Source organism: Echeneis naucrates, chromosome 3 (genome assembly GCF_900963305.1).
Source record: "Echeneis naucrates chromosome 3, fEcheNa1.1, whole genome shotgun sequence".
NCBI classification, from domain to species: Eukaryota; Metazoa; Chordata; class Actinopteri; order Carangiformes; family Echeneidae; genus Echeneis; species Echeneis naucrates.
Window position 1 is genome coordinate 20,718,734 of NC_042513.1, and position 12,483 is coordinate 20,731,216.

Here is a 12,483-nt window from a genome sequence, read left to right on the forward strand (position 1 = left end):
AGATGTCAACATAGAAAAATTAAATTGAACAAGCAAAACAGCCAAACTAGCAAAAGGAAGCAACAGCCCCGAGTGCGAAGGTGGCAGTGGACTGTGGATGAACTCTGGACTGCCATTCGATGTGATTTGACAAATAGGAATGGAACGATTCAATTTTGTGGGCATCCACTTGGTTTTAAGTTTTCCTGTAGGCTCGCAATTGCTTTTCGACGGCAGTCTATTGGATCATTGGAGTTTCTCCTGAGTGTTGTACTTTTTGTTTTCATCGCATTGTGCAGGATTGCACCACTCAAGGGGAAGGTGAACGAGGGGTTGTGTAGTAAATGTGTATATTTGTTTTGTGGGTTTTTGTGTGTTTCATGTTATTTCATGCTGTATAATATTGTCTGCGTAGAAGGGATTCATGTTTGTGTTTTGCTGTTCCAGCTATTTATATGAGAGAGAATGAAGACATTTGATTTGGTCTGAAATCAGATAGTTCATTTTGTCAAGTGCTTTTCAGAATGGGTATTGTACTTTACTAATATTCATGAGGTCCCAGTGAAATAAATATAGCAACCTTTATGTAATGACTTATGTTGAAGAAAAAAAACAATCTGAGTCTAATTCCAGGTTGGCTGAGGTGGTGTGAGTTTATTGAAGTTCCAGGTCATGGTGAGCCTACCGACACAGAGTGGGTCCGGTAACAGAGATTGACCGACACTGGCCGACCGACAGACTGACCGACAGAGACTGACAGAGACTCACAGAGAGACTCTCAGAGGGACTGACAGAGGGACTGACCCAATGTAGGGCCAGCTAACAGATATACCCTGTCCCCGGGTGTGGTCACAGACAGTTCATGCATGGATCGTATAGTGGGATGTGTATTACCGATTACCACAGGAGGGTGAACTCAGTAGGGGGCAGGGATGGTTCCCAGACAAGGCCACAGACAAAGGAACAAAAGGACAAAGGAATGACACTCAGGTAGACACTGATCAGCAGGGGAGCGAAGACAGGAGGAAATATCATTTGGTTGGGTTTGCCCCAGACGTGTAATGGCAAGTCCCTTTTCAAAGGAAATGTATCTAAGTTTGTAAATTCTTCTTCAGTCCACCCTTTTTTTTTTTTTTTTTTTTTTAGCAATAACAAAAGGTGAACACAATAAACAATAAACAATAAGATGAACAATAGAATTAAGGCGGTTTTCCTGTTCAGTCGAAATCAATGTCAATCATATACAAAAAATCTGAATTGTCATCTTCTAGGTGCGGGGTAGATTCGGTTGTGTTGGAAGCAGAATACATGATCATTGTAGTTGTTTGAGTAACCAGTGATTTGCAAATAGATTTGATGCAGGTAACTAAAAGGCTGAGAATGAGCAATGTACTAAATCCAAGGAGTGTAAATTCAAAAATTAAGTAGCCCAAAGATCCCAATTTCCCTTTGAGCCAATCAAATAAACTGGTGTCAACAGGATGATGTAAGGTCTTGGCAATGTGGATCATGTGGCTGGTTATTTCTTGGATGGTAGCGTTATGATCAGGAATGAACGTGCAGCACTCAGTTCCAACAATGGCACATGTTCCTCCTTGTGAGGCCAATAGATAGTCCAGTGCGGCTCGATTCTGTAGTGACATCATTCTGATGGCAGTCATTTCTTGTGAGAGTGTGTCTATGCCCACTGCAGTAGAATTTGCGAGGTCTTCAACTGCATGAGAGAGGTCTCTTATCTGGTCTAAAGCTGACATGACTCCGTAACTTGGAATGGCTGCCCCAAAAAATCTTGTCCATGGTGTTTGGGTATGCGTGAGTAAGTCTCTCTTTACAATGTGGACCTCAGGGGGCAGAGTAAGAACTCGCATGGCTGGTATCACATGACCAAGACCACACACTCCGGACCATCCCTTTGGCAAGTACTCATAGGCTTTCATGCCACAAATCCAATATATGCCTTTCGGTAAAGGTGTGGAACACTGATTTGCTCTGATAGCAGGGTGGTGACGATCCTCATCTGAAACTGATAATTCTGGGGAAGTCCTTGGTTTTTCTGGAGTGTAAATGGGGTCACATTTGGATATTCCCAGGTGAATATTCCCTTCACCTTTGGTACACCACTTTAATGCTTCTGGAACAAATGTGAGGATCAGAGGGCTAGGGGGTTTACAAGCTCTATAGATTTGTTCATGGTGTAACTCTCTGGTTCTTTGTGGGTTAGGACAGTTGCAGCGTTCCCGAGTGGAGTTAGGATGCTGTATGTGGCAATAGTCACATGGGGAAATTGGTAGAGCCATCAAAGGGAGTCCTTCTTTTGTGCTATGTGGGATGAATCCGCATACATAACAGTTCTTAGGAGTTGGACTATTCTCGGCTACCAATCTAGCTAATTGGAGATATGTATTCATTGAGGATTGTGACATTATCTTCTGGTTTACAGAAGGGTTCCATCTAGTTGGGTGTAATCCATTCGGGTTGAATCCAGGTCTCTGGAGATGTACTTCTCCCTCTTCTTCTGGGATTCCGGTGCCAGCTTTATCCTGTGGGGGAGGGGGTCCTTCTATCAACTCGATGGCGATGAGGAGGAGGGTCCACCGGAGGAGGAGGGATCTCGCTGGTTTCTGCTGCATGGTGGTGGGGGTGTTTTCTTGCAGTGGGATGCGTGGATCCACGTAGGACGACCTTCGCACTTAACAGCTGTGTTGGTGGTCAGCAGGACGAGATGTGGTTTGGACCAGCGAGGTTCAAGGGCGTTCTTCCGTCGGAACTCTCTGATGCACACCCAATCCCCTGGTTGGATGTCGTGGCAGGACTGGTCGCATGAGATGTCATGTATGGGCAATCTCTTATCCAATGGTCTGTCTCACCACAACAGAAACAGCTGCCTTTGTGGACTTGTCGTCTCGGCCCTGGCCTTCGATTCCATTCCTTCCGTCTGAAGGGTCTGTATCTGCCACCTCCTTTGGTTGCTCCGCCTGTGTAGTGTGACACTTGGGCCAACATTAGCATTTCATGCATTTCACAGTCCTTTTGTTCACAGTTATCCCAGTGATGCTGGGCTATCTCCATAAGCTCGGACATAGATTTCCCTGTCCAACCAACAGTTAACTGTACTTTACTCCTGATCTTTGGCTGAAGGCTGTTTACAAATGTGGTTTGCAGGTAACCAGGTGGAAGTCCATCAATTTGACTTTGAGACAGGCCACAGTTATCTTTTGCCACCATGTGTAATCTTTCGCACAGTTCTCGAGGGTTCTCGTTCTTTCCTTGTCGGATTTTGTTGAGAGGAGTATAGTCGATCTGCTGTGTTACCTCCTTCTCAACAGCTGCAGCTATTATGCTGTAGAATCTATGAGCCTGTTCTGGTGCAATGTCTGCAAGTTCAGTGGGGTCACGGGGAATTTTACAAACATCTATCACCTTTTGTTTCACGTCAGCTGGCAAAGTCAATTTTAACAGTTGGACCAGGTCAGGAAGGTGAGGACTGTATATGGCACATACAGACTCCCATTCGTCTAACCACTTTTGCTTGCTTTTCCTGACATCTTTTGGGAAATCTCCCACAATCTCCTTGAGCTCCCGTCGGCTCCAAGGCTTGTAAACAATGTCCTTTCCTATGGTAATGAGTGGGGCAAGCTTTGTTGGAACTGCTTTCTTTTGCTTTCCCCCTTTTCTCATTGTGGTTAATCCCTCTGCATTGTCCTGGCCAGATGGTTTGCCCATTCTGTACAATAAACAATCATCATCATCGTCATCATCGGTACTGCAGTCTTTTAGGCTTTTTAAAGGATAAAGACTTTGGACTTCGGTATCGATGGTCGGCAGCTCATCTTCTCTGAGATCTGGGTTACCTTTAGCTTTGCTTTCTTCTAATTGGGCCCGTAACTTTTTATTTTGGTCGATGAGGGCAGCTACTTGGGATTCAACATGGCGGCGTCTGCTTTCATCCCTCCAGAGTCTCAGGGAGGCAATATGCTTATTTCTGTCTCTACGACAACTCAGTCTGTCTCTCAAGTTCTTTAACCTTGATTGATCAAAAGTGCCATTCAGGGGAAATTTTAAGTGGCCATCATCAGCAGTTATCTCGGCCCATGTCATTACAAATTTTAAACTGTTTCTACCGTAATTGTTGAACATATATTTGGCTGGACCACTCAGCTCTCTCTCTGACCTTCCGCTGACACAACCTCCCATTGTCTGTATGTAAGTTCAAAACTTAAAATCACTCGCAATTGCTCACACTCCAAGCTCTGCTTAACTCCACAGGTCAAATCAGTTTACACAAAACTGGCCGAACAAATCAGGCCCACAACTTTAGTTTCAATAGTCCCTCTCTGGACTAAACTCAAAGTGTTCCAAACACTTAGGACCTCGTCCAAACACAATCACAGATTCAGCTACCTGGAATATTTGACCTTCTTAAGAGCAGAAAGATTCTATCACGCAATGCAAACAAGCTTACAATCCAGTTACTTATACAGACATGGTTACCCTATCAGCACTCTTACTCACAACCACACAGCAAACCTACTCAAAATCACGGATGGCGTCAACTTCTTTGGGATTCCAACTTCACAGACTTTCCAACAACACACAGTAGCATTAAATGGGTTCTCAAGAAGCTCCTTACCAATTCAGAATTTCTCAATTCAATGGCGTGTCTTTGGTCTGGAAGAAGGAGTCTCCTTGGAAGTATGTTGCCATCCGGGTCACGGCACCATATTGTTGAAGAAAAAAACAATCTGAGTCTAATTCCAGGTTGGCTGAGGTGGTGTGAGTTTATTGAAGTTCCAGGTCATGGTGAGCCTACCGACACAGAGTGGGTCCGGTAACAGAGATTGACCGACACTGGCCGACCGACAGACTGACCGACAGAGACTGACAGATACTCACAGAGAGACTCACAGAGGGACTCTCAGAGGGACTGACCCAATGTAGGGCCAGCTAACAGATATACCCTGTCCCCGGGTGTGGTCACAGACAGTTCATGCATGGATCGTATAGTGGGATGTGTATTACCGATTACCACAGGAGGGTGAACTCAGTAGGGGGCAGGGATGGTTCCCAGACAAGGCCACAGACAAAGGAACAAAAGGACAAAGGAATGACACTCAGGTAGACACTGATCAGCAGGGGAGCGAAGACAGGAGGAAATAACATTTGGTTGGGTTTGCCCCAGACGTGTAATGGCAAGTCCCTTTTCAAAGGAAATGTATCTAAGTTTGTAAATTCTTCTTCACTTAGTAGGCCAGATGAGCACGACAAAAGATGGGAGGAGGAAAATTGTCGACACAGATATCACATGAAATTGGTCTGCCATTTTTTTCAGTGTTTCTCCAGCCATATTAATGCTGCCTGACGGACATTTATGTAATGGTGTTTGGCTCCTTCAGCTCTACCCGCAGAGGAGAGCTGTGATAGGTCTCCAAAGGACAGTGATAACAACAGCAATGCTTTAACACATGCACACACACACATACACAAACACATACATAGACCGCTTCTGCGCGTACACTTGAAATTCCTCTGACTTCATATTTTTTCTTATGTGTTTCATGTATCATCACATCAGTTTGTCAATAGAGGACTGAATTCAGATGACACTGCTTTATATTCAACACTGCTGTTTCTCATACAGCTGGTGGGATTGAAGGAATCACCACAGACACGATGAATTTATCTTTTGAGACATTTCGATATTCTTGGATATATGATGCTTTATGGAAAAGTGCAGGATAGTTTACATGCAGACAAAGGAAACCAAGCAATAACTACAATCCCTTTGACATATGATTGATATTTAAATAATAATAATAGTAATAATAATAATAATAATAATAAGATACACAATATGATTCCCAAAAACATTTCATTTCAATACTTGAAACAGTTATTACAGAAAAAATACTCAACCTAGTAGATTACAAGATGTGTGCAGGGGAGAGATTAGAAAAATCCTTTTTCATTCCATTTCTTTCTTGGAAGCAAACTAACTTCTATCTCTGTGCTGCAGAGATAGTGGGTACACAATACCATTGTGCAGTAGAACAAAATGCACTCATATCTGTAACAATGACATTGTTTCTGCAAATAAAGCCTGCCAGTTTAATACACAGGCAGACCAGTCGGCTAAGATCTTGATAATTATCAGCAAAATGTTTTATTACTCTGTACTTTTCATTTTGTACATTTGATCACCTTTTGTTTTGTGTCGTTTTTCCTTTTGTGTTTTATGAATGTTAATAGGAAATAGGAATTCAAACAACAGACTGCCATCATAAATGCATGGGGTTTATATAGTTTTCCAGCAGGACCCACATTTCATTACATTTGTCCATTTTCGTGTAGAGGATTGAACTCCAGTGACCCAATCAATCTTCCCTTGAAAATGTTTGTTTTATTTTGCTGTAGCATGAAGGGATTCCACTAGGAGGGTAAATGATGTGATACATTTACACTGTACACTTAGACATGTATATACAACAAGGCACAAAGACATGCCTTCCTCGAATTTTATCCAGAATCCACAATCAGCGTGACGTCTCAGGGGAAAAGTGTGCTTGCCAGTGAAGTTGTTGGGCTGATGGTCATGATGTTGAACTATGAATTTGTGTTTTTAGCATGGCAGACAATCCCATGAGGCTCAATTCATAATGCATCATGTGATGTAAGACAGACCAGCGTTGTCTTTGCTCCAGCTTGTGTTGAATGGTCACATCCAACAATCACATCATAAAACACCAACTGTATTAAATAATTCAGGGTGATGTTTGTGTTTCATGTTGAGTTATTCTGCAGTTTCTTTACTCACTTTTGACCAAAGCACGTTTTTAGAAATGAGGTTAGTAACTAGAAAACAGCAGAAGGCCTTTACCAACATGTTCAAAAAGTGCCGGTCCATTGTTAATTTGGTCTGAGCGACAGATTTAACTCTAAAAAACACAAATTGTTGTTATCTGGCACCTACAAGAAATTTGGATTTCAGACTGAATTCTTGCTAATCGTGAAAGAAGAATTAAAATTAATATAGCTTTGTCACTTGATGGAACAGGACTAATTCATCCCCTCAGTCTCATATCGTGACACTTCACAAAATCACACAGTGAAGAGGAATAATCCTCCAGGAAAAGATTATAAATGTATGCTGAACTTTCTTATGCTACTCCTTTGTCTATTACAAAGAATCAATTTTACAATTTTAATCTTGCCAGTCAGACAGTCTCTTAAGTACTTGATTAAACTACAAACACATAGAGTCGTTTCTTTGAATAAAAGGCTAACATAAGCCAAAGTATTGCCAGTTTGGCTGCCAGAAGTTTATATCAATTTACTGGGTGTACTGAAGTGTGAGAAAATGTCAGAAGAAGATCCAGAAAGGACACAACGGCATTTAGGATTGGTTAGGTAATTGTTTTTGCTGTGTGATTTTATGTGAAATTAATTTAAAATCTACGTCTATAGCCAAGAGTGGGTTTTTTTTATCTCGTTTGATGAAATAAAGAGAGAAAAGCGTGTTACAGTTTGCCCCAAGGAGTTGAAGTTGTGCTGATCTTTACATCAAGGGCTTCATGAGTTATGTAGTTGTGCATATAAAAAAGCTACAACATTAACATGTGAGAAGAGAACAAAAGGTCATCTAACTTAGATATTTATGTGATTTACTTTCCTGTTAATGAGTCTACCAAAGACCAAGTACCTCTCTGTCTTTGTCTTCGTCTCTCTTTTCTTTCTTTCGTTCTCTAAATCTGGCTATGACCTTTTCTGAAAAAAATTTTAAACATGGTTCAGCAGGAAAACATGTAGGGCCTGAAAGGAGTATGAATGAATCATTGGGACGGACTGGGTCAGGATGTGTTAACGGGCTGTGAACCACAGAGTTGCTGAGCCTAACCAGCTCTCCCAGCTGCAGCTCCTTGATAACTGTGTCCTGCAGGGACAGTATTTGGTGGACACGTTATTCCACTCTTTTGCTGTACCCACAGTTTCACATCATATTGGAGCAGAACATTTGGTGCAATCTAAAGGTTGCTGCAAACCACAACTTTGAAGTTCTGTCGATTGCTTCTGGGTCTTAATCTTTTCATATGACACAGTGTGAAGCATAAAATGGGCTGATCATTACTGTTCCATTATCCATTATCTTTTTCCTTCATTTTCACTGTTGCCAGTCGAACAACTCATCAGAAAACGATTATGCACCTGCTATTCGAGGATTATACTATCCAGCATATCAGGTTTGTTTAGCTTTTAGGTCTCTGTACACCTGCGTGAATCATCACATGCTAAGTTAAATTTACATTTATTAAAGATGTGACTCGTCTGCATTGCTAGTAAAAAACAATTTAATGTTTTCCAGCTATGAGATGCTGATAGAGTCCACTTAAATATCAAGTAACATTTTTCAATGTGACTTATAATAAACTAGGGTATTTATTGCTTCTTTATTTGTTGAACCAGTTTAACTATATTATTAAATAAAACAGGAGAGCAGTGTTGTTCTCATTATACCCTGTGGAACAATAACAGAAGAAGTGTCAGTGTTTGTGATGATAATGACATTACAGCTCTTTCTTCAGCATCTAACATAGATGTCTAGGAGGAAATTACCACAATGATTCATATCTCAGGAGTGTGTCAGCTGGTATTAGGTGCAGCTCTAGGTGTTCTGATATGAAATTGACTTTTGAAGTGAACTGAAAAAAAAAATTATAGAAGAAGCTGCAGTTTATTTGACTCTTTGGACATGAAGCAGATGTAATTTTCTATATTTGAGTGGCAAAAAGCAAAATAAAAAGCTTTTTGATCTCAGCTGCATTTCAGCAGCAAAGACACAGAGGTGTGGGGTCTGTGCAGAGCGAGGTGCTGTAGCCTCATCTGTCATGTTGGCAGGTCAAGTGTGCATGATGGCTGATCTAATCTCTGTTCTGCTGTCCATGTGTGTGTGAGGGGGGCCCCCCAATGGTATGTTATTGTCTGACGTTACAGAAACAGTGAACTTTAATCCTCACATTTCAACTAACAATACCATGAACGGTATTTTTCAAAGGCCCAGTGGGCTGACTCAGAGAAGTATGTCTATAAGTAAACTGATACCAAACTTAACGTAATATGCAAGTTAAATAGCAGAAATGTTTAAATCATTGATGAAAAATAGCTAATTCTCAAAATGAATTAAAAAACAGCCTATAAGTATGTCAGATTAGTTGGTTGCATAATTACTATTTGCTATTAGATCATCATCAATTCTCCACATGAGTAATGTTAATGATCGATGACAAGCTGATGACTTGGGATGTCATTTGAGGAGTGAGGCGAAAAATTTATTAGAATAAACATCTGAAAATTAAAACTGTATGTGTTTACTGAAAGTGCCTCTTAACCCATTCCTGTTCGATTTTGTATCATCCATCCTGATTAATCTGATGCCATCACTCTCACTGCTGCTGTGACAAAACAAACGGCACTCATAACGATAAAAGCATTTGACAGCAAAGTGTCAAATATGGATGCAGAATCCATTAACATCATAAAAACATCCAAGTGGTACGAATGTTTTCTCGGGATTTTGACAGGTTTTCTGCTGTCATCTCCTGGTCAGCATCTGTAAATACAAACTGCACTGGTTAATGGTTACCACGGCTTGCATTGAGGTCGTTTAATGGATAAATAGATGGGTTGTTTCAGAAAAAAAAACAATCCTGCCTTTTTTTCCCCTCTTTGTTTTTGAATGTTTTCACTTTCATTTCAAACTGTAAAGTGATTAACCAAACCTGAGATAAACTGGCACTGACACTGATGAGCAGCCATGCAGGAGATAAAACAGGTGCATCCTGCTCTGGGCTGGTCTCAGTACTGTTTAATGGCCAGTGGGAGGCAGCAGAGCTCCATCCTGCAGCAGGTCCTGGTCCAGGACCGGGTCCATTGTGGTGCCTCAGACTCTGTGTTGCCATGTCCGCTTACTATAAGCGCTTACCTCAGCGTCTTTAGGCGGTTTCCTTGAGCAATTTTTGCACATTTATCGCCTTCACTGGTCTGTTTAATTATCTTCTTCATTAACTTCTGCCAGTTTCACAGAGCACAATGTAATACAAATAAAACTCTCTCTACTTATCGAAGAAAAAAAATCAAAATAATTGGTGTAGGCTTTTAAAAAAATTACGCAATAAAGCAAATCATTTCTGTATGTCCAAAATAATGCATCATATATTTTACTCTTACAAGTAATTTTAATGCATTAATTAGGCATTTTATCTAAGTTGTTTACCCTAAAACTGCCTTAATCTCTACTAAACAAACACAAAGAAGTGATGACGCCCCCCCAGAGAAACATCCTCTCGCGATATCTGGCAACCCGGCCAGTCTCCATCTGTCAGCCCGTCAGCAGAGGTCCGTCCGTCCGCCGCGGAAATGTTCAAAACAGTCAAAGAGTTAAAGAGTTTGGTCCAGGAGCGACTGAGGGCGGCAGCCGAGGAGATATTCAGCCTGTTTGAACAAACACTGAAAGACTACGAGGAGGAAGTTTTCCGCTTCAAGCAGCAGACCGACCTGCAGCGGTGGAGAGGTAAGGGACGGGCTACCTCCTGTTCACTTTAACCTTTAACCTTTAACCCTTGCACCGCCGAGCCAGGGACGGGGTCACGTTCACCTTTCCAAAGTTGGAGCAGAGCTTTGCAGTCATGAGTTTAGCACTGAATCGTAGCAGACAGAAAGTATGCGCCATTTTGCATCCCCCAGTTTATCAGGAGGGGGGGATGCAAAATGGCTGGCTTCACAGATGCCTCATTAATCAGCAGCTTATTCCCAAGGCATGTTTTTTTTTTATGTTGTTGACACAGTCAGAATAGAGGAAATTAAATTTATCTTTTAGAGCTTGAAAAGATGGTGCAGGTTTATGTTTCCAGATCCATCCTAACTGAAGAATACGCTTTTGTGTATTGTTCACATTGTATTTGATCGATTTCTACTCCTTGCAGTAGAAAATTTCCCTTTTAATGACAGAGGAATTCCTTCACATGTCACAGGGAATCAATTCACATCCTTTTTAACTGACATTCGATGCCAGTTCCCTAATTAAACAGGAAACGGAAAATCCAAATTATCACCCAAACTGTCAAAGCTGAAGTGTTTCAGGGATTGTCTTTTATAATTTGTTTGCTTTTGCCATTTAGGGTGATGAATATATATATATAACTAATAACATCATCTAGTTATTTTCTGGAGCTGTCAATATCTTGGCATCAGCAGACTACACAATGTTGTACAACACATGTCTCAGTGCTCTGCTTATCTGTTTACAAATAAAAATATTTTGATCAACTACAAGCCTGATTTTCTTTTACTCTGTGTGATCCTATCCAGCCCCTGTCCAGCTCCCCGTCCAGGAAAAAGACGTTGCTTCTGAGCTGGCGCCTTCCCCGGACAAAGATGAACGGGAGCGCCTGCATATTAAAGAAGAAGAGGAGGAAGATGGACTGCGGACTGCTGAGGCAGGTGCAACGCAGGGGGAGACTGTTGGCAGGGAGACCATGTTCAAAATAATTTATGTGCAGAGAAGTGATGAAGACGGAGGAGAGTCACCGCATCAACGCCAAGATGTTGGGAATAAAGGAGACTCTTCTCCCAGCAGCTCATCCCAACAGTGTAAAGCAGAACCTCTGCTAGAAAGTTATGATGCATCAGAGGCAAACACCGACTGTCAGCTAAGTGAAAACGGTGATGATGAACAGCGAGATAGCACAGGATTTCATTTTGGCCGTGAGATATCACAGCAATGTGGCGAGACAGCATACAGACCGTACACCTGCAGCATTTGCAGCAAGACTTTTAGGATTAAATCCATTCTGACTCGCCACATGAAGACGCACACAGGGGAGAAACCTTACTGCTGCAGTGATTGCGGCAAAAGCTTCATCCATCGCTCCTATCTGCGGACTCATATGAACTCTCACTCAGGACAGAAGCCGTATACGTGTAATTTCTGCGGCAGAGGATTCACACAGGTTGGAAACATGAATGCTCACATACGAATCCACACAGGAGAGAAACCTCACAGCTGCACTCACTGTGGTAAGAGTTTTAGAGAAAAAGCAGACCTTATAAAGCACACAATAATACACACTGGAGAGAAACCATACAGCTGCGCTGTTTGTAATATGAAATTCAGTGCCCAGTCCAATCTAACACGCCACACGAAGATTCATTCAGGAGAGAGGCCATATAGTTGTGCTTCTTGTGAGAAAAGATTTATTCGGCGATCCCATTTAATTATTCATATGAAGACTCATGCAGGGGAGAATTCATGAAGCATACCAGCTCCAGGGGCTTTATTTGATCATTGCCTGTGTAAAACCAGTGTTCTCTAATGCTCTCCTCCACAGACACATTCATTTGTTAGAGTGGATAAGGACTTGTATTAGAGAAGTGAATAGAAAAAATCTCTTAAAATTGTGCTTGTATTAATCTTTCAGTGTGTCACTAGATGCTCTTTCCATCTTTTTAATTGTT

General features: G+C 41.6%; 1 protein-coding gene across 1 annotated transcript; it reads left to right on the forward strand.

Annotated features, from left to right (window-relative positions):
• Nucleotides 1-10,386: 10,386 nt before the first annotated feature.
• LOC115041232 (zinc finger protein 260-like) lies at nucleotides 10,387-12,373 on the forward strand. The gene is made up of 2 exons (XM_029498568.1): nucleotides 10,387-10,540; nucleotides 11,338-12,373. The coding sequence occupies exons 1-2, from the start codon at nucleotides 10,387-10,389 to the stop codon at nucleotides 12,279-12,281; spliced, it is 1,098 nt and encodes a 365-aa protein (XP_029354428.1). The 3' UTR covers nucleotides 12,282-12,373.
• The last annotated feature ends 110 nt before the right edge of the window (nucleotides 12,374-12,483 follow it).